We start from the raw sequence: 23438 nt of genomic DNA on the forward strand, positions 1-23438 counted from the left end.
TTGAGAAGTTATTTGGACCAAAAGGGGTAAATCTTTAGGAAGCCACCATTCGATTTTCTTTGGGGGTGTGGTATGGAATTTTTTTGGAAAAAAGTTTTGTTTCTTGGAAATATGGAAAAAAAATAATTTGACTAATAACTGGAAAGAAAAAAAAAGTTTGTTTAAAAAAAAAATCGGCAAAAATAATAATAAATCATGCTGTCTTTGTTCAAGGTGCTATGCAGTAGTGAGATGACAAAAAAAGTTTGTTTTCAATAGATGGTGAAAAAAATTTTGAAAAAATTACAATTTATTTTTGCTCACAGAAATAATATCTATAGCCCCCCCTCCCCCCCCCCACCAAAAAAAAAAATCAATTGCTGCCTTACATACTTTGGTTTTGGGATTATTTTTTTTTCTAGTCTGTGTTGCTTTTTTCACACAGTGGCAAGGTATTATTTAATAACCTTTGAAACGTTGTATGTCTGTCCGTCTGTTCAGATGATAACTTTTAAAGATATTAAAGGATCTTTTTCATACTTAGTATAGTTATTGAGTATCATAACACACAGATCTAGTTCTAACTTCAGTTTGAATAGATTAACCAGTATGTCAGTTGCTTGTAAAACAATCACAGGCCTTTCCCTTAAAAGTTTTCTCATTGTAATATACACTTTAAGACCTTTTGTTCGACATATTACAAGCTAACCTTCTTTTTTTTTTTCATTTGGTGACTTTTCAAATGTATATTGTGATTTTAGTAATGTACTCTTGATGATCTTTCATTTGATATGCTACAATCCCACTTTCTATGAACTAAAACCTTTTGTACTAATTAAACCCTATCAGATTCTTTTTCATTAAAACAAAATTCATATTTGTGACATATTCGTTACAACCTTTCATTTCACATGGGACAACTCAACCATATAAAACAATTGAGGTTCTGCATTCATTGATCCCAGTCAATCCATTTTCTTGGGACAAAACATTGATATTTCAGATGTACGCTTTACGACCTTTCATTGTATATGCAATCTTTCCTTCAAAGAACATTTGATATTTGAACCCTTTGTACATGTCTGAAATATCGGGTTTGAAACTTTGATGTCTGAAATGTGCTCATTTAGACCTTACAAATGATATATCACATGACCCCCTTCCATGAGGTTGAAAAAAAATGATGCAATTTCATTTCTATAAATAGGTACTGACTGATCAAATATACAAAACCATTGTAAAATATGAATATTTCTCAAGTTGTTGTTGTTTCGTTGTTTCTCGATATTGGTCCTTGGTATTGTGTCAAACTGATGTACTTGACCCAACCTTTGAATTAGTGTAAATGTTATTGGTGTATCTGATGCAGGTTTAGAAATATATATCCCAGCTAAAAAAATTAAAATTCAATTGATCCAAAATAGTTATATCACAAAGATATCACAAATCCATATACTGTTTGATGGTTTGAAGAACATATACAAGATGTTTACAAACAATTTGGACAATTCCAGAGCTCATTTTCAGCAAAATGAATGATTGAAATATGATGCAATACTCTAAAATAGAAGTGGAAGTTGTCAAAACATAGGACTACCACCATACACCTAAGATCACCTGACCTTGAAAATGGTTACAAAGGTCAAGGTTATACAGTTATGTCAAGGACAAAAACCTGACTATGTGAAACAATTCAATTGTCATAACTTTTGAACATTTCCTGGCTATAATCTTGTCATATGACCAGCTTATCTATTATGTATGTTTGTTAACGAAGAATTTCAAAAGCTGTAAATATTTGCTGTCATTTCTCAATAAACAATGTATTTTAAGTAAAACTTTTATAAACGCCTATTGATAAGACATAAAACTAGAGACATGTAATAATTTATTCCTGCGACATAATAAATAATTTACAAAAGTTAGAAAATAACAGTTTATCACAGAAGAAGTTGTTCACCACCTGACTCTCCAAATCCTCCATTATCCTTCAAGGCATTATCCATTTTGTTCTCATCAGCCAAGGCTCGAAAATGCTGAAACGAAAAATGAACAATTAAGCTTTCTCAACAAATTGGTAAATTTGAAATTACTTCCTTATTATGGAATATTTCAGTATATCACATTGTCCTAAATCCGAACTTTTGTTATTTTGTATGTATTATTTTGCTTATTTTATGTTCTTCGTTGTGTGAGTCTGTTTTCCATGCCTGATCTTTGTCCCTGGATTACATTCTTTTGATTTCATCTAGAATCTTGGTTCCCTTGATTACTCTTTGTGAAAATGACACCTGATTATAAATTATTTCTGAAATCAGGTGTTTGCTGGTACTGGTAGACGTTACTATCGATATTATTGATATAAACAAAATCTTGATATAACAGACTCAATAAATACTGTGGCTCTTTCAGTTCTGTTGAAAAAACTTTATCAATACTAGTCTTATTAAGAACAATGCAAAATTTACCTGAGAGTTTTTGAACTCTGAATACAAAGTGAATAACACATGGAGAGCCTGAACTTTAGAGTTATGCTGTGATGATCCTTTATAGATTGGTATATCAAGTACAGCTGTAAAATAAAATATACACAATTAGTATTTAATAAGGATTTTGTGAAAGTTTTATTAAATTCTATTCAGTGGTGTAGGAGGAGTAATTGATAAGAGATGAGTATACCCATGTCCCAATGTCAAAAATTACAGTGCACCCAATCCAATTAGACACCAGTCAGGCACTATCTTGTCTGGTACTTTTTTATCAGAGATTAAAATCATGTTTTCCTGTCTTTCTGGGTTATGTTGCAACAAGATTGAAGTCATCACTACAGAAGATTTATGGTCATCATCATGACTTAATGGACAGTTAGGGTGTATCAATCTGCACCATGAAAACCAGTTTGTTAACTGTGTCATAGTTTTCCTTCCCCCCTTCGTCTACCCCAAACTTAACTTTTTATGCACAACTTGGTGGGTGTTTCTAGAAAAGCAGTGGATGCTTACTCTACCAATGCAACTGGTCTATGCTCCCAGTTTTTAAAGGAGTCTGAGTAGTACATTCACATTTATTTCTTTGTATGTATTATTTTGGTTATTTCATGTTCTTTGTTGTGTCTGTCTGTTTTCACGGTTTAGCTCTTATTCCTGGATGGATTCTTTTGATTTCTGCTAGAATCCTGGTTCCCTTGATTACAATATTCTATTATGGATCAGTATGTGTATTTGAAAAGTTTTACAGGAGTTAAAAGCTCGAATTTTGTGGTATTGAACCTTGTCGTAAAACATCACAGATCCATAAACTTAAGCTGCAGTTATTAAGTGGAATGCTAATGCATACCAGTTAACCTTGTGGGAGGTTCTCCTCAACCAAGGTGGGAGATTTTTGCATAAGAGGAAGTTTTCTATGTCAAATTTCAATTATTGAGTACAGTCAAACCTCAGTAGCTCAAACTCCAAGGGACCATCGAAATGTGTTCAAGTTATCTGGAGTTCGAGAAATTGAAGTTTGAATATTTCCGGATTTTTTTCGTTGCCGGTCCCAGTTCGACTTAATCATTAAAATGCTTACTTCCTACAAAGTTGTGTTAGTTCGTGGATCCTTTTCATTTGCTTTTGGAAGATTACGTTGATTTGTGGACATTAAAAACGCTGTGTTTGCTTTTAAAAACGTTCAGAGTTTGAGTTTCTTGGTCAATAATTTGTTTTTATCTGATTTTCTTTCATGCTTTCTTCATACCAACTTTGGAACATTCTCGAACTTTAATCAGTACTATGTGAAGATCAAAACTACTGAATTAGTGATGACTCAAGTATTACCTGTAATTAACTAAAATGACACTGACTAATGATAGGGTTTCAGTTTTTCACACCTTTTATTATCCAAGCTGACAAAATGGCTGACGAGTTCGAGTTAGTGATGGTTATTCTCTAAGATTTACTACCGAATGGATCGACTAGTCAGTTTGAGTGTTCGAGAAATCGATGTTCGAGAAATCCAAGGTTATTTATATTGATTATATGGAGAAAATTTTGGTAATCTGAATTGTTTTCGAGAAATCCCAGGTGTTTGAGCCATCCGAGTTCGAGCGAGTGAAGTTCAACTGTACTTTTCACAGAAAATATAGTAATTTTAACCAAGAACTTCCCCACAAATCTTACATTTTTATGTGGGAGATTCAAAATTATTCATTGAATTTGTGGGGGGTCTAAGGAGGTAGACCTAAGGTAAAGGACACAACTCTTTCAAATCACTGGAACATTTGTATTTCAGCATTTTACATCAATCTCATGTAAGCATAAAAGTAACTTGGACTGATTTCGTACTGTTTTAAATGAAACCTTAAGAGGCTTTGGTAAAATTAAATATGATACAAACGTATCACTGATTTTATCCCTTACCACAGGTCTACCTCCTTAACAGGTATGCTTATATCTATGACAATAATGGTGCCACAACATAACACAAATATTTTGTTACTTACAACAAATTATGTCAACATAGTCTGATAAATCACAGTCCAGATCAGCTGTAGGAAGGCCAATCTGAAAAAAACAATATTCTCTTATAATTTTGTGTTAGTAAAGAAATAGTTAGTTTCATTCAATGAAGTTTCCATAACACATTACAAAAGTCACCCAACACTGCAAATTCTACTCAGTATGTTTCCTTCAAAATGGTTGGTCTAAAATAGTTGGGTTTTATTTTTCTTTTTTAGAACCAGTTTATATAAAATTGGTAAAGTGATTCATGGTGGAATAAAACCCCACCAGAGATGCTTTTTCAATCTACATTTGCTATATTTTTACATAATGATAATCCTTTACATATTAAGATCCTTATTTTTTTTTTTAGAAATCATTCCTTTATCTCCCACTAAAATCAAACAAAATCAAGAACAATAACTCTTGGAAAGTGTCAATTTCATGTAAAATCTCTATAAAATCCAACAATCAAATGAAGTGGTTATGCGAAAAGTAACTGTTTCTGAACAAGAGATAAATTTCAATTTGGTGGTTTTTGGATCACCTTCTGCCTGATTTTCATAAAGACTGCTACTTGATATAATAATTATCTGAGGGTTTTTTTTTTTGGCTACTTGATATTATGATTATCTTAGGTTTCTTTGTTACTTCACTTGTTGAATATATGAACAAAATATTTTTGTATAGATGGAAAAAAGCAGAACTAGTTCTTTTTTTAAATCACTGAATGGTTGATTTATTGATTGTTGGGGTTTAACGCCCGAGCAGCAATATTTCAGCTATATTCAGGCAATAAAAATCACTGAATGGAGCTTCTTTCATAATTGTGTTACAATTTAAGATTTAAAATTAAGGTATAAATTTTTTTAGCAGTCTTTCATCATTTGTATTTCTGCAGTTTTGATATGATTTTTTAATAAAATTTATTTAATATTGCAGTTCCAAATACATGTACCTTTCAAAAATTGTACAAATAAGAATCTCAGGAAAAATTGCTGCTATACATTATAGTATAATTTACTCACTTCTTTTAATAATTCTTCAAACTCAGGAGGCCACTCCTGCATGAGTAAATCTATATCAGGCATATTTCTGTAAAAAAAAACCAAAATAATAACAATATCTATGCAATATGGTTGAATTATGGATCAATTAAGTTTGTGCTTAATGAACACAAATCAAATGAAAAGGTTTTTTTTTTCTCTTAATTCCTTTTAGGCAATTCATCAATTTTTATCCACAATCAGAAGTGTTGTATCCTGAATGAAAACTTTTTTAAAAAGGAACTAAAGGACTCAAGGGTTTCTGGACTCACTTTGAATAATGAACATTTGGAGGTGGTTTTGTTCTGTGAAGATCTCTTATACTTTCTATCCAGTTGTCAATTGCCTTTGGATTCTTCTCCGCATTCTCCAAACTCTTCACAACCTGAAAAGATTTGTATATATTTTGTAGAATTTTTATACGCCTGTCAAAGACAGGTCGTATTATTGTATACCGTTGTCCCTCCATCCGTCCGTCATCCACACTTCAGACAATAACTCAAAAACACTTTCACCAACTTTAACGAAACTTTGGTGGATTGTTCATATCTACTGACATAAGCTCCCTTTCGATTTTTATAAATTTCAGATTTTCCATGTTATGAATTTTTTTCCTTAAAAAAAAGGGGGATTTTAAAGTTTTTGGACAATAACTGAAAAACGCTTTCACCAACTTTAATGAAACTTTGGTGAATTGTTCATATCTATTGACATAAGCTCCCTTTCGATTTTTATAAATTTCAAATTTTTTTTTTCTGTGTTATGAATTTTTTCCCTTAAAAAAGGGAGGATTTTCAGGTTTTCAGACAATAACTAAAAAACGCTTTCACCAACTTTTATGAAACTTTGGTGAATTGTTCATATCTATTGACATAAATTCCCTTTCGATTTTTATAAATTTCAGATTTTTCGCTTCCATGTTATGAATTTTTATACTTAAAAAAAAGGGAGATTTTCAAGTTTTCTCACAATTACGCAAAAACATTTTCACTAACTTAATGAAACATTAGTGAATTGTTCATATCTATTGAAGTAAGCTCCCTACTGATTTGTATAAATGACAAATTTTACTTTCCGTGTTATGAAGTTTTACTCTTTAAAAAAAGGCAGGAAACGGCCAAGGAAATTTTATTTGTTGAAAAATCATTTAAAACACACCATTTGTTATGATTATTGACTAACAAAAATAAGAGGTACTTGATAATCTTGAAAGAAAAGTGTATTTCAAACAAGATAGAAATGTATGGGTGAAAAATCAAGACAACAAACTTAGTTAAACTTGAGGAAACCTTGATAGTGGTAAATTTTTTTGGCATTTTTTATTTACTTGTTTTTGTGGGGAGGGTATTCACAGCATTTCTAGTTGATCCTATCGATTCTTTAAAAGCATTAGGACAACTTAAAAGGGCAACAGGCATATCATGCGATTAAAGCACAGCTATTTATTACCTTATACCAAATTCAAGCTTGATCGTTAGTACATATAATACAAGTTCAATCCATGTTGAAGACTGAATATACCATGTTTTTAAAATCCAGTCTGATTTGAAACGATTCGTACGATTTTACATTACTACCAATTTGTGCTAAAAAGCTAAAAAAAAATGACTTTAATAACCACATTCATCATTTACAACATGTAACTTTTCAATGCTACTCTAAGAGCCAACACACTGTACATTTAGCTTGTGGTATTTTTTGGGAACTATTTGAATGTTTGATAATTAAAATTGTTTTCCATCAAATCAGTAAGTATCTGATATTCAAAATAAAAGCAATTGAATTTCCATGAAACTAAGAAATTGAAAAAAATATGATGTAAAAAAAAATCAGCATACATAAAACTTTTATTACATTTTGTATTTCACATATCCCATTTAAACAATGTTTTTTCTGACACACCCATAGTTTGTGACATTGCATACTTGATTTTTGATTACAAGTGATATTGCACGGCTGACATCAGATGTTGACATTGACGATGAAAGTGTTTTATGCAGCAAAATTATCAGAGTAAACATCAATAGGTCAAATATCTAATAGTATCAACAAATGGTTATACTTGACTTGATCAAATTAAATGTATACCAAAATTTTTTTTTTTTATAAATCTCGATGAAGAGAAACTCACTCAGTGAGAAATTCTTAAAACTTCTACAGAGAAATGTAATACATGTAAAACCATTGTGACAGCTTCGTGCATGAAATATCATGTTTTATGGAGCACTTAAAAGAGATATCAACCCTAAGCCATGGGCCACAGTCCACATCTCTTTTAATTGTTCCATAAATCATGATAACGCAAGCACAGAGCTGGCATAATTGAATACTATAGATAACCACTTACAACTTTTCTGTCTGTGCTCTGTTTTGATATGGCTCTGAGTTGTAAATCTAAGACTGTTGGATCTGACTGTTTAGCACAAGGTTCATCTAACACTGTCAGACCTAATGTGTCTGGTTTACTATCTGGTCTCATTATCTGATAATAAAATTCACCATAGAAAATTAATTACACTATTACAATGATTGAACATTTCGGGAAAGCAGTGAAAAACTATTTTCCAGTATCATTAGCCTTTCTGAATGTGCTTTAGCTTAAAATATTTTAATTTACCAGTTGATTACATTATGGATACATTTGTATAGATATTATAACAACATACTGTGCATTATATTCCTTGCCTGACCATTATAGGTTCAGCAGATTATTATGAGTTACTAGTATAACTTTTTTTAACCAGTCATTACGAGTTATTATGGCTTCTTGAACCTCTCATTATGATTTATTATGGCTTCTCGAACCGATCATTATGAGTTATTATGGCTTCTCGAACCAGTCATTATGAGTTATTATGGCTTCTTGAACCGGTCATTATGAGTTATTATGGCTTCTCGAACCGCTCATGATGAATTATTATGGCTTCTCGAACCGCTCATGATGAGTTATTATGGCTTCTCGACCCAGTCATCATGAGTAATTGTGGCTTCTCGAACTAGTCATTGTGACTTATTGTGGCTTTTTGGAACTGTCCATTGTGACTTTCTAAAAATAGGCCACGTTGCATCATTAGGTACACAAAAACAGGTGCAAGTGTTGGGATGTTAATTTCAATTTATAAATATAATCTCCTGTTACATGATACAGAAAAAAACTAATAATTGTTTTGTCATTTTAATTTTGAACTGACAAATTGCAAAATCATATTTAAAAACAAGATAATTTTTTGTCTAGTGTTAATAAAAGAAAAAAGAACCAACCTTTACAAAAGCATCAATATCACCAACAGCTGGTATAAAGTCTGGAATGAATGGCTTTAATTTATTTTCCAGTTCTATAGACTGTGGTGTGTACCTAGGAAAGAAAATATAGAAAAATACAAGTACAGTTTCTGAGATTCAAAATACGATAATTAATTGGAAAAAGTGAATAACCAAAATAGGATCACCAGTTAAGTGGCACTCAAGGTAAGAATCATGCAAAATGTGATTCATGGTTGGAAAGCCTACATACATGTATTTTTAATTTTGATATTTTATTTAAAATGTCATAGTAAACAGAAAGTAACATGAGGCTTTTCATATAACCCTTGTTCATAGGAGATAAAAATTATATAGGAAGTACTGTAGAATTAAAAATTAAGGGAAAAAACTTTGTAAATGAAACTAAAATACAATAGAAACTATTGGATTTTCCATATGGATTATCTCCTAAGAGCAGACAGATTGGAATAAATAATTATACATTTCATAATATAGACCTATAAAGCAACTTTTTTAGGTGTATCAAATTTAAAAAAATTGCATGATACTTACAAACACTGCTACTTAAATCATAAAGTGTTCATGGCATGTGTGATTATATTTTGGTTATTCACAGTAACCAGCTGATTATCCTATTTAATATATTGATTTTTTCCATAATTTATTGCGATTATTAACATAAATTTTAAAGTTTTTGATCTGCAGATTGAAATTCTTTGTGACGTTTTGACAAGAAAAAGTGAGTGAAATTACTTAATTTCTTTAACAGTGTGAAGAATCACAATTCTGTTACACAAACATTGGATAAATCACTGCTATCTATATAAAAATGTATAGTGAAACCTGCCTTAATTTAAACTGGTAAGGAGGTTTGTGGTCAAAATGCAAAGAAACAAATATGAAGCCATGATCCCACTGTACAGGGATTTTGGGACCAAAAAATTAAAATATGACTTCATTAAAATGCAAGGAACATGCATTTGAAAAGGGTGTAGTGTAATTTTTGTTGTCAAGAGTATGCGAAATTCATCAGTCCTGCCAGGCCTGACTGTTTAAAAATGGGGTTGTCCGATGTTTTTATCACGAGCGGTATCACAGTCGGTAAAAAATGGCCATCACAGTGCTTTGTCAGTTTGATTATTTGTTTGGTTATTAGATGTTGACTGGTTTGCATAATTCAATTTCTGGTGTAACATCGGGTCCCAGATTGTTGACATTGTGCTGATGTGGCCTATTCAACACTTTACCAGTGCCGTTCCTGGCACACGGCCAAGCAACTGTCATATGTTCAGACTGATAATACAATGCCTATAAAAGATGATGATGATCATGGGGAAATAGATGCGAAATGTAGCTTGCACTATTTTTTTGCGATTTTAAAGTTAGATCACAAAATTATAAAAATATCATGAGCTACAATTTAGCAGCAAATGGGGAAATGGACAGTGGTGATGAGTTTGACTTTGAGCAGACTGAAGCAGAAAAATTTTCATGGATTATAAAATATGCTGTTGAAGAATGATTATGATAAAATAAAATTATTGATATTCAGATAATTATATTGATACAACCTAAAGTTGCTAAACTAATCACATGCAAAATGGGAAATAAATAAACCTGTATTAATTGCCATTTCTGAAAAAACAGATGGAGAAAAAACTCCACGACCAAGTCAATACAACAAAATGAAAAGCAACTTGGCATACCATAAAGTCATTAATGAATTTTAATTCGATAACAGTAAATTTACGAAAATGAGTGGAACTGGCTAAATATCTGTGGGACGAACTGGACAATCTAACCAGCCAGTCCCATGACTGACTGGGCAAAACAAGTTTTCACGGACTCTGTGTTGTTACTGAGACCTAGTGTTCATTTCTGAATGCGATTCACAAGATTCACAGTTGGTTGTGTATGAAAATAAGGCAAATCTACCTTGTAATATACTGAAACAATTCTTTGATCTCAGGTGACACAGGTAAATTCTCATAATCAGCTGGATCATATGCCCTGAAATTTAAAAAAAAAAGCCTTATTATTGAAATTAATACAAATAACTGTAAACATTAACAAATTGAGTTTTGCTACTGTAAAAGTATTAATATTCATGATGTACTAATTTTCGCTATTTTTGCAGTAGACAAAAAATCAACAACAAAAATTATACCTGCAAAATTGATTTTGTACACTTATCTTTTTTTTGAAACCGGGAAAAATGATATCCGTAAATATGTTCACTTGACAGAATTTTAGAAAATTAGCAACCACAAAAAATAATATATTCTGGATAGTCAAATAAAAGTGTAACAAAATATTTTTTTACACTACATAAGGCAAATTATATTTCAAATCAGCTAAAATTGAAAGAATCGACAAAAATTGGCAACCATGAAAATAAATACATTTGCAGTGATAAAGCACATTTCTCCGAAAGGGGTTGCCTCTAATGAAAACCTGAAATCCTGTTTTAACAGTATTAATACCTGTATAACAATTTACCATGAAAGTGTTTTGATTAATTGGCATATATTTCCATATTTTTATGATTTAAACTGCTAAACCATTCTGGTTAGTTTAAATTCAAAACAAAATGTTGATAAAATTCATGGTCAAAATACATTGTAATTCAATGGGCCACAATTTACTAAGTTTTGCCAAACCATATGTATTGATATCTTCAACAGTATATTTGTAAAATCTATCAACTACAGCTGCCTACAATATCTGAAAGCCTCCACTACCTGTACATTTTGATAAGTTTTTCATCAATCAATGATTACCTTTGTGGAAAATGTTACAAATCTGTCACATATCTACAATTCTCTATTCTTCTGGAACTCAATTCCCATTTATACAAGTAATTTAAGAAATTTTAAGAATTTATGAAATCTTGAAAAAGGTTTTCATCCTATCCTGCAAAAATATTAGTACTGATTAAGTATGCTTAGTTATTCACCCCTCAAGAGGTACATGTTCATCATCATCATCGTCGTCATCATCATCATCTTCATCTGTTGAGTCAGATCCTGTTTCATCATCCTCAGAATTAAACTGCTCACTAGTTTTAGCTGGCACGCCTCCTCTCAGGTCTCCAGCCTCCATACCTTGTTGTTGCATCTTCTGTGAATGCTGTTGCTGGAACTGTTTAGCTTGCTGCTGCATTTGATGTTGCTGTGAAATTAAAATTTAGTAATGAAATGAAATTTACATTTTACACCTGGATGTTACTTGGTACAAAAGGGTTCTATGTGAAACTGTAAGCATAGAATTTTTAGCATTGTGCTAAATGTAGCCATTTATTAAATGAACCATGGGAGCAAAAAAAAGTATCCAGGAAAGCATTTTTTAACCAATTTTTACCTTCAAAAAAATACAATCACCAACACATTTAAAAATATTGATTCAACGGAATCTATGAAAAAATGTTTTTACAGTAGCCATGGTATTTTCGGACAATTTCAGTCTGATTTTAAAAACTTTATTCAGGGAACTTTGGTCATCTGCAGGATCGATGTTTGTTCAACAATTGTAAAAAAAAATTCAAATTTTATATGCGGTCATATGATATTGTAAAATATCTCATGTAAGGAAGCTCCCTTTCATTTTTTGTTGTTCTCAGATATTATGTATCAGGTTTTTTTTTGGGATGTGTAAAATGCTTGTTAAAATAAATTAAGAAATGTTAGTAAGCATATACATGTAACAGTGTTGTAATAATGTACAATATATGTTAAGTAGAAGCATGGAAACATCACTTTTAATATTTTCTATGCTACAAACATTACTCATTTCATTGAATAGCATTGAGTTTGATAAAATTTCAATGGTTTGAAATACATTACTATACAACCTGTAAAATTTCAGTATGACTGTTGCATTGATGCCTAAAGTGACATCATACCTCACAATAAATAGAACCATCAAAGAAAGAGTAATAAAGGGAACCAAGGTTATAGCGGTAATCAAAAGAATGTAATCCAGAGACAAAGACAAGACATGAAAAACAGACATACACAAGAAAGAACATAAAGTAACTAAAATAAAACATACAAGTAACAAAAGTAAATGAGCAACTCGGACTCCACTAAATACTGGGAGCATGGACAAGGTGCACCGGTAGGATAAGCGTCCTCTGCATAAATATACATTACAACATAATTAATTCCCAAAAATTGAATGGGTTGATTACTATTCATTGTGACCTATATTTATTGTATTTGATCTTTGGATGGCTCCATTAATTGTGAGGTACAAAGTCCATTTCCACATCAGAGCAAATCACTTCACGCAACAATGCCAGCGTCACACTGCATTTTGTATTCCTACCTTGTTCCTTTTCTACCCAATAATCATATTTTATACCTTTCCTTGTTACAAAATAAACCACTTAAATACCTGAGCTAGCTGTTCGTCGTATTCTTCGTCTTCATCGGAATTCTCTGCAGAAATCATGCCCTCTGGTGGTGTGGATCCTCGGCTGGTCTGTTTTTGGTCGACTGAAAAAGGTTCAATATCTCTTTCATAACTTTGTTTTAGCTATTTTCTTATTTGATGGTTGTATTCATGACTAACCAGTTTATAGATAAAAACTGTACTGTTTGAGATTTCCTGATGAATTATTGAGCAAGCTAAAGCTTTGACTCCCCTCTTTGAACCCCCCCCCCCAATAATTTTCCAAATCCTTGGATTTGTGCCTGAAATGCATGCAGTGTATCAAACACACTGTGAATTTCTCACAGTCATAGTCTATAGGTATAAACTACCAATATTTCACACAGTGAGACCATAAAAGAATATTTTAAATTAAACAGGTGTTAAATGCATGATAAACCCTTTTAGTTTTTTTCTGTTTATAAAGTCTGACACAAAACAAGTAACTAAGATAGGAAATTTTTTTGCTGGGTGCTAATTTTGATGTATTTTAGCAGTCTGTCTAAAATCGCAAAAATAAATTCTGCAAAATATTTTATCTGAACTTACGTCCTCAGAGCACAACTTAGCATCAGCCAAAATTAGAATCACCCAAATTTTTGCATACTTTTTTGCCTCAAAATTGTAATATTTTACACATGCCAAAAAAAAACCTGATACATAATATCTGAGAACAACAAAAAATGAAATGGGCTTCCTTACATGAGATATTTTACAATATCATATGACAGCATATAAAATTTGAATTAAGGTTATTAATAAAAATGAATGCAAAAAAAATACAAAATGTAAGGAGGTATGAGGTATTAATGTAATTTGATCAAACCAATTTACATTATTAAAGATTAAATCAATAAGAACAACTAATATATTTGTCCATTAAGTTTATTTTTACGAAAGTATTACTGTAAATGTATTGATTTTTGTGGTGTCATAATTTTTGCTATTAAAAGCGTGAAAAATAATACCTGCTGAATTGACTTTTAACACTATCACGATTAAATGATTTTTGAAACCACAAAATTTGATTACTCGTGAATATGTTCACTTGACAGAATCCATGAAAATTAATGTGTTTTCAGTATTTAATTTTAGTGTACTACATGTACTACAACATGAAGAAAGACAGCATAGGGGATATTGAATAATTATTAAAAATTAAAAGTGAGGAGACCATGATTAGAACAAAGACCAGGATATCTATAATTTGGAGACAAAGACTAGACTAAGAAAACAGACTACATCATAATAAACAAAAAAATAACTTATACAATACACAAAGAAATTATAGAATACAAAAGCAAACTAGACTGCACTATAAACTGGTACTGAGAGTATAGACCAGGTGCACTGCCACATCCTTTACTTTTCTAGTAACATCCCTTCACCTCAGTTGCTTATATGATTTCAAATCAGGATTTAAACCTAAGAAAGAATATGATAATGTAAACACATCTGTTCTCATTTTAGAGATGGCCACATTATAGGAATAAACAAGTTCAGGTTGCCCACAATTAATTTTTTTTCACCCTACCGGTGCACCTGGTCCATGCTCCAAGTTTTTAGTGGAGTCTGAGTTGCTCGTTTGCTTTTGTTACTTTGTACAAGTATGTATTATTTTAGTTACTTATGTTCTTTGTTGTGTATGTCTGTTTTCCATGTCTGGTCTTTGTCCCTGGATTACATTCTTTTGATTACCGCTAGAACCTTGGTTCCCTTGATTACTCTTTCAAGCGATGACTTCAGTCATATCCTTGACCCAGAAAGCTTATTTTGAAGAAGTTTAGCAAGGTACAAAAAATCAATATTAAAATTATGGTACTCAATTTTTGTTTAAATGTGTGCATTATAATGATGATTTTATCAAAAAGACAAAATATTCATTTTAATTTTTGCTATACCCAAGACAATCCCACTCAATTTATATCAAAATTTCAAAAAGCAAATTTATTCAAATATTTCAAATTTTACAACCATGTCACATTTATCACAATAATTTCAGTAGATTACTAGTAATTACAGAACCAATTGTAAAAGTTATTGTCAGCTAGTTCTTCACATACAATACAAAAATTAAAATAGAATTTCAAAATTTTGTGCACACAGATCTAGATTCTACACTTAACCAACAAATCTAATAATTTGGAGTAGAAATGTTTCATTGATGCTATCAGAGACATTGTATCTCACCATTTCTTATCCTATAAATTTCAGATACTTTGTCAAATATGTACATCATTTTGTTTCAGTACTATGTACATGCACACTACAAAATCCATGCTAAGACTACACGTAATTTGGTAACCATGCCATGTTTATATTATTGCGTTAAAATTCCAATTTGATAAACAAGCTGTTAAATTTTCAAAAAAAAAAAAAGAAAATTAAACAATCTATCCATGAAATTACTTTATCCACTATGATTTAAAATGTCAAACTAAATTCAATTTATAACGAAATGACTACCAAAACTAACCATACCTTTACAAAATTATGAAAAAAGATGGTACAAAAAATTTTCCCAGATTACAGTAAGCAAATGACACCTTAATACAAAATACATGTAATAAACAAATGATGTGCTTGAAAAAAACACTCAATATAATAATTAACTGTGATTTGCAAAAAAAAAGTATTATTGTTTTGTGTAAAATTAAATTCTGATAACCCAAAAGGACTTTACTCTAAGACTCAGACCTAGACAAAAAATACCTTTTATTCTGCAGACCTGAAAACTTTATGCTTGCCAATCATGGCAGTAAGACCATATAAAATTAATTGGTAGATTCTCATCCCCTTCCATTCCTAAAAAAACTGACGAAAATAAAAAAAAATGGAGCAGGAATTTCAAAATCAAAATTTTTTTTCATGTCAGTTTCTAGTATTGAGGTACTACTGTATAACATACAAAGCCTTCATTTCTTGGTGACTAAAATGATGTTTGTTCTCTGAAACTGTTGTGGCTCAGGATTTAGAACATATCTATACTTCAAATAGCTAAAATTAGGCTAGCAAATATCCAGTAAGGAAAGAAAAATAAAATAAAATCCTCCCATCCGCCCCATATTTTTTGTGAAGGTTGGATGAAAATCTACCATTAAAATGTACATGGCTTAACAATTGAAATTTGATTACACTTTTCAAATAACCAGGGGCGAATCCAGGATTTGAGTTTAGGGGGGTGTAAATTGAATTAAATGCCGTGCAAAGCAAGGCCAAAAATTTTATGGGGTGAAACTTGTGGTGAAATTTTTTTTCTTACCGATTTGGGGGGGGGGGCGTACACCCGGTACGCAAGTCTTTGGATCCGCACCTGATAACAAACAAAGTTATTAAAATGTTTCACAAAATAAAATGTATGGTTCTATTGAACCACAACAAAACATGTCAACAGAAACAGAGATTTGTTTTGTCTTGGCCTATTACTACAATAGTTAAATACTAATCCCATCTACTACGTTCATTACCTGGGCGTCCCAGTCGATCAATGCCTAAATAAAGGGATAAAGGGGAAGTGGACTATAAATGTATTTTAATTCAAATATAATTCTATTTAATTATCTTTCAATTACAAAATAAAACTTCAAGATATGTACATTATATTTGCACTGAAAGTAAATTAAAAAACCTTCCCATCTCACAAAATTTTTTTATAAATTCAAATGTTTTTGAATAAAAGCTAACAAATAAAAGATACACATGTATAAGACAGCATTAATGGACTGCATTTTGTATACAGTATTACTACATTTTTTTGGAAAGAAAGCATTCACTATGATCTCATATCCCTACAATAGTGAAAATGTAACAACCCCTGCCTTATTTTTTGGAAGAAAAAAAAAACAATAGGTCCTGAAAGTTATAAACTTATTATTAAAAGTGATTTAAAACAATGCTTACAAGTGTACTGATGTAGCAGTCACACAATGAGATCAGTGTACAGTTATTGGGTAAATCATGATGTGTACGTATGTATGTTACATTCAATAAACTTACCAGGAACTCCTAAATTTTTAGCTCCTGATTGCATGTGATAAAAAATACAACAAATTAATTGAATACTAGTGATTCAGTTTGTGTTCAGTCATGTATTTGCAAAATGATTCCATTTTTTTTCATCTTATACAAGAACCAAATGTAAATGTGGCATATTCATGCTAACCAAACTTTTAATAACATTGATGTTTTTTTTTCTGTCTGAACTTTCATTTTAATTTCTTTTTAGCTTTTGTGAAAGAGCTAACTGTTTAACATGCACTTGACATAACTTCTGGTCTGCTTTATCTTAACTTTGACTTTTACACCTGATCCCCCTAAAAACAAATTGGTTTTAGTTGCTCCTGAAGTCAGTCTGTACTGCAGTGGATAGTGGGGCTTGCTTTAGTTAGACTGTTCTGAAGTAAGTAATACTGTGAAAGTATCATTGTTCGTGAGGTATAAATTTTCGTGGTTTTTGTGGATAGGCCAAACCATAAAATCTGGTTCCCAACAAATAGAAGATTCCAATTGATGTGTATACTGAAAACGTTAAAACCACGAATTCAAGAATCCATGAACTTGCGTTTCTTCCTTGATCCACGAAAATTGGTATCCACAAATTAAAGTACATTCACAGTACACAATTGCTTTTGTTTTAACTTTTGCAATTTTTTTTCACCTAATAAACATACATGTATGTGTATGACTGTGTCTGCATAGTAAATTTAGTAATTCAGGTTGAAATCCTTAATGCTGCATTGTTCTAAAGGTCAGTAGCTAACCTTTTCTCTTTTAGTTCTTGTCTTATTTTGTTGGGTTTGCAGACCATGATCCACAAAAAAATTTGTAAGGACCACAAGTAACACATTTTGTATAGTTTTAAAGCTATTGTTTTGCCTGTATTTGAATCAAAATGTATATGTACACTCCTATAATGTCTTAATCACTAAAAACAGATTGTGTACCCGAGATATGTACCTTCAAAATCAAGATACATGTAAGAACACTTTGAAAGCTCAGAAAATTGTAAAACAAAAGTTTTTTTTACAATTGGTAAAGAATTAATTTTTTTTTAAAAAGTTTTTAAAAAAAGCAATGTTAAGAAGTATGTCTGTTATATTCTATTTACCAGAAGGATGGTGAACTCTGGGAGTGGGAGAATATGTGCTAGCAACTTCTTCACCGTCAGGAACTTCTAATGCCTCATCATATGGCTGATTCTGAAAACGCTTTGCCTACAAACACACACAGCTAAGTCATTAATATGTCTCAGGGAAGTTGGTCAATTAACTACTACTACATGTTTGAACTAAGCATGAAGAACCTAGACATACATTTTAAGTATATAATCCACCTGTTTGAATATTACGTTTGTTTTGTTTGTTTGTTGGGGTTTAACGTCCGAGCAGCAATATTTCAGCTATATTCAGACAATTGAATATTACGAAGAGTCTACTATTTGTTATACTGTACATATAAATTATTAATGATAAGCTCTTAAATGTATAGAAATTTGTCCAAAAAATTATCATATTGACCACTTGAGAAACTTTTGTCAAAACTGTAACGGAGAACACGATTTGACTCACAAAATTATACTCTGCCACCGAGGATCGAACCCTAGACCGCTCGGTGACAAGCCAGCAACAAACCGATTCGGCTAAAGAATTAATCCTTTAGCCAAGTCAATTAACTGGCTACTTAAATCTCACTACCTACTACAACACAGGTAGGCAGTCCTGCCACATTTCCCCCACCTTAAGAGTCTTTGTACCACAAACGACTCTAACACTAGCTCAACAGCTAAACAAACCCGGTGGGTTTTTTTAGTTGGGCGCCAAATGTAACGGGAGAGCATGATTTGACTCACAAAGTTATATTCCGCCACCAAGGATCAAACCCTAGACCGCTCGGTGACAAGCCAGCGACAAACAGATTTGGCTAAACAATTAATCCTTTAGCCAAGTCAATTGACTGGCTATTTAAATCTCACTACCTACTACAACGCACGTAGGCCATCCTGTCACAAAGCAAAACCCTACATTTCTATTTATCAAAGCTTTGAAATGTAGTCAAAACACATGCTTGATAAAACATTTGGAAGACCCACAAGTTATTTGATCAGAACTCCTCAAATTTATAAAAAAAAAACTACTTTCAATTATGGTAAAACAATGCAATCTTCACTAATCCTGGATTTATTTCGCTAATAAAGTTAAATAAATGGAATATCTTTTACTGGCTCCTACAGATAGAGTAAGTGTGTCATTTATCGGACATGCGGCTTTTATCTGATGGTAAATTTCATGCAGTTATAAGCCTTATTCCGTTTGGTTGATCCTCCCACTCCTGTTTAAGATATTTGTGCTGATATTAATGCTGTCCGATGAAGCACCTCGCCGTCCCAAGACTGCTGATAAAACAGGTCGTCTAATTGGTCAACTCAAACACATTCCCATCTATCCATCGATTTCCGTTTGCCTGAAAAGTTCGTCTGCATTTTCCAAAAATATCTGGTAAGTAAAATCTATTAAAATCGGCCTTTTACATATAAATATTCATCTGATATTCATCTGAATAATTTTGTCTGTCAAAGTGTATGAGTTATTTTTAATCAAACAGATTTATTTAAGTGCTTTGCCTTTCTTTTTCACTAGTATTCTTCAGTTTAAAACTGTCCGATAAACCCCTTACAGTAAAAAACCTATTTTCATGCTTGAGTGCATTATCGGACAGGATTGTTAAAACATCATAAAAATATGAAATTCATACATTTTTCTATTTTAAATAGATAGTTTAGTATTGAATTAATTTAATAATGTAAAATTATATAAGGATTAATATATTTAATAAGTGTTTGTCAATCCTTGAAAAAAACAGAAGTCTGCAATAATTTAATTGCAAAATTGAAAATGCAGCTACAATAAAATATCATTTTCTATTATTTCCAGGTTATGCCAAGAAAAGGCAAAGGTGTCAGGTGCCAGTATGATCCTAAACTACTTGACAAGGCTGTAACTGCTGTAAAAAGTTATGTCTATTAGAACAGCATGTCAGCATTTTGGAGTACCCAGATCAACAATTGCTGATCGAGTTTCGGGACAAGAATACAAGAAGGGTCCCTACCTGGAAAAAAAACTGTGTTTCCACTCGAGGTTGAAAATCAGGTGGCTGTCAAGATCATAGAGGCAGGTCAAATGGGTTTTGGAATAACAAGAGCTCAAATTTGCTTTAAAATGGCACGATTGTCAAAAGCTCTATCACTTAAGACCATCGTCTGAATATAGCTGAAATACTGCTGCTCGGACGTTAAACCCCAACAAACAAACAAAAACAGAATCACTTAAGACCCTGTTTAGGAATGGCATACTGGGACGGGACTGGTTCGATGGATTCAAAAAGAGACATCCTCGAGGTTGAAAATCAGGTGGCTGTCAAGATCATAGAGGCAGGTCGAATAGGTTTTGGAATAACAAGAGCTCAACTTTGCTTTAAAATGGCATGATTGTCAAAAGCTCCATCACTTAAGACCCCGTTTAGGAATGGCATACCGGGACGGGACTGATTCGATGGATTCAAAAAGAGACATCCTCATATAGTCTTCAGATCGCCAACTCCCTTAAATAACATACGAGCATGTATGCTCAATCCAGATCTCACTGGCAGGTACTTCGCCCCTCTAAATGAAACTTTAACAAAATTAAATCTGCACAACAATCCCCAACTTATCTGGAACATAAATGTAGATGACACAAATGTTTATTTAACTCACAAACCAGCAAAGATTCTTGCGGAGATGGGCCAAAGAAATGTTCCGGGAAGAGTTGGAAATTGTTGTGATGGTGTCATGGTATTGGCATATGTGAATGCAGCTGGAGGCCAGATCCCACCACTGGCAATAATTAAGGGTCTTACTGAAAAGGCTTTATGAGCTTACAATGTTAGTTAAGGTCCACCAGGGACAAAATACATGTACCAAAAGAAAGCCTGGATGGAGGATCTTTTAGGAATTGCTTGGTTCAAAGATCACTCCATTAAACATTGTGGAATCAACAGACCGCAAATTATAATCCTCAACAGCCACAGCTCACACGAAACTTAAGGGTTAATTGATGCAGTTCGAGAAAACCACATTGAGCTCTTTGCCATCCCACCCCACACTACACAGTACTTAAACCCATTGGATAAGACCGTGTTCGGTCCTTTCCAGAAAGTGTATGATCGACAGTGTAGTGACTTTATGAGCCAATCACCAACAAATTTGGTCACTAAATGGGAATGGCCGAGGTTGTTTTGTGACTCTTATCTAAAATTTGTAACGTCCTCAAACATTATCAAAGTATTTGAGGTTTGTGGAATACATCCATTTGACCCATCAAAGATTCCCGAATCTGCATTTGCACCATCTGTGCCTTTTGACACCCTTAATACAGCACCAAAAGAAAATGTTTTGTCTGAATCAGCAGAAACGCCTGCTAATCTCTACAAATGATCAAACATTATCTATAGCTACGGCTAATGAGAATGGCGAAGATATGATTTTGGACACTGACACGGCTGAGACTCTTCTTGATCTCATAACATCTGGACAGCTTGAAATATTATCGGAGACATCTATTGAAGAAGCCCTGTCACTACCAGCCGTTGTTGTGCAAGCTGTCGAATCTTATCCTGATTGCATGCCTAATTCACTGACAGCACTTGAAGTGTCATGGAACTCAGAAATAGATTCGATTTTATACATGGAAAAGCCAAAATCTCCATCTCCCAAGAAAACATCTAATTGAAAGCAAATTAAAACACACAGACTGATAACATCAGATGAGATTTATCTTAATAAGAAAAAAGACCAGGAGGAAAAGCAATGAACGGGAAAAGAAAAAGAGGAAAGAAAACCGTAACAAAATTGGTGAGCAAAAAACAAAAAGTGAAGAAGTAAAAAGACATTGAAATTATTGAACGAAACATGTATATGTTGACAATATTAACTACATGTATAATAAATACAAAAGAAATAACACATAAATTGAAATGTTTTAATCATGTCAGTGTAGAATTACATGTAGATCTAATGTTTTAACACTGTTTCAGGAATTGTTAAACATTTTTTTTAATAAATTCGTTTGCTGTCCGATAATACCCAAATAGGAATTCCTTGTCCGATATAACCCAAACTGCTGACCGATATTACCCAAAGTTGTCTGATTCAACCGGTTTTCAGGTAAACTCATGTTAGACAATATATACGTTACAAAGGTGCATAAAACCAAATGGGTACCAGATAAAATCGTACATTGGATGATCGTTCCGATGCCGTTTCTTTCTCCAGCAATCTAAAACCCCTGTTGGATTGACAGTAACCAGAAAAGCCCAAGTGTATCCGGTAAACGGCACACTTACTCTAAAATTATCCTAAATCAAATTTAGCAAAAATAATATATGACATGAAAAAAGGAACATACTTACATTCTTAAGGCCGATGCCTCCCTCATATTTTATTACCATAATATGGTGAAGGCATTTGCCATAACTTGGCATAAGTGCATTCAGTTTTTTGTTTAATAATAACACATATTCATTGAGAAAAAATGAAATATCATCATATGCTACCGAAAAAGCTATATGGTAAAGAACTCCAAAAACAGAAACATGGTAAAATGAAAATTAAGGAACTGATTTACTCTTGCAAGTCCTGATCCAAAAAATCTGCAAGATAGTCACAAACGACAAAGGAATTTCCTCCCAGTGAATTTAAATCAGACTCCTGCAAATTCATGACCCCACAATGAAATATATCGAACTGCGAACTAAACTTGAATTGGAACAATTTCAAGAAAAAACTACAGGTATGAACTTACGTTTTTTTACGGTTCTTTTCTGATCACTTTCAGTCTTGCCTCTTGGAAAGACATGTGAGATTCAGAGAACCTGTTTACATTAGCAACACGCAGTTTCTATAACAATTTCATTTATTACGGAAAAAAGTGTGGTGCCAGTAGATAGCTTAATAATTTTTCTATATAAAAAAATCAACATCTCAGCATTTTTCTCAAAATGTAACTGATATTAAAGCTTTATATTTACTCTTTCACGCTCTTCGTCGTAATCGTCGTCCATTGAGATTGGAATGCAAGTGCATTATGGGATTTTTTAACTTTGACTAATCACCAAAAACATCAAAGACTTAATAGTGAACATGGTAGGAACGGTTTATTTCTGTTGACTCCGATAAAAAATAGGAACATGTGTGGAATTTTTATGT

At 32.3% G+C, this 23438-nt stretch overlaps 1 protein-coding gene across 6 annotated transcripts; it reads right to left on the minus strand.

The window, feature by feature from the left end:
- Nucleotides 1-1854: 1854 nt before the first annotated feature.
- On the minus strand, nucleotides 1855-23412 carry LOC148617170 (intraflagellar transport protein 46 homolog). 6 transcript variants are annotated; one of them, XM_088584604.1, is made up of 14 exons: nucleotides 23261-23412; nucleotides 18306-18411; nucleotides 17195-17218; nucleotides 16666-16689; nucleotides 13163-13263; nucleotides 11724-11938; nucleotides 10703-10777; nucleotides 8765-8858; nucleotides 7851-7985; nucleotides 5776-5888; nucleotides 5486-5552; nucleotides 4460-4520; nucleotides 2448-2551; nucleotides 1855-2015 (listed from the first exon to the last, which is right to left on the minus strand). In XM_088584604.1, exons 1-14 carry the CDS (start codon nucleotides 23291-23293, stop codon nucleotides 1920-1922), a joined length of 1248 nt encoding a protein of 415 aa, XP_088440730.1. In that variant the 5' UTR covers nucleotides 23294-23412; the 3' UTR covers nucleotides 1855-1919. The 6 variants fall into 6 exon arrangements, with proteins under 6 accessions (XP_088440730.1, XP_088440735.1, XP_088440731.1 ...); XM_088584609.1 differs by lacking the exon at nucleotides 23261-23412 and adding an exon at nucleotides 23035-23163; XM_088584605.1 differs by lacking the exon at nucleotides 17195-17218.
- Nucleotides 23413-23438: the final 26 nt, after the last annotated feature.

This window comes from Perna viridis, chromosome 5, assembly GCF_037379345.1.
Source record: "Perna viridis isolate PV_CMFRI_1.1 ecotype Kerala chromosome 5, ASM3737934v1, whole genome shotgun sequence".
Classification (NCBI taxonomy): domain Eukaryota; kingdom Metazoa; phylum Mollusca; class Bivalvia; order Mytilida; family Mytilidae; genus Perna; species Perna viridis.

Bases quoted from the DNA above. Each gene is read 5' to 3' on its own strand.
- LOC148617170 (XM_088584604.1), bottom strand. From the start codon at position 23,293: ATGGACGACGATTACGACGAAGAGCGTGAAAGA. The intron at 17,219-18,305 runs GTAAATAGAATA...ACATGCAATCAG, and splicing joins CAGAGTTCACCATCCTTCTG to GAGCTAAAAATTTAGGAGTT. The intron at 2,016-2,447 runs GTAAATTTTGCA...TTTTCGTTTCAG, and splicing joins CAGAGTTCAAAAACTCTCAG to CATTTTCGAGCCTTGGCTGA.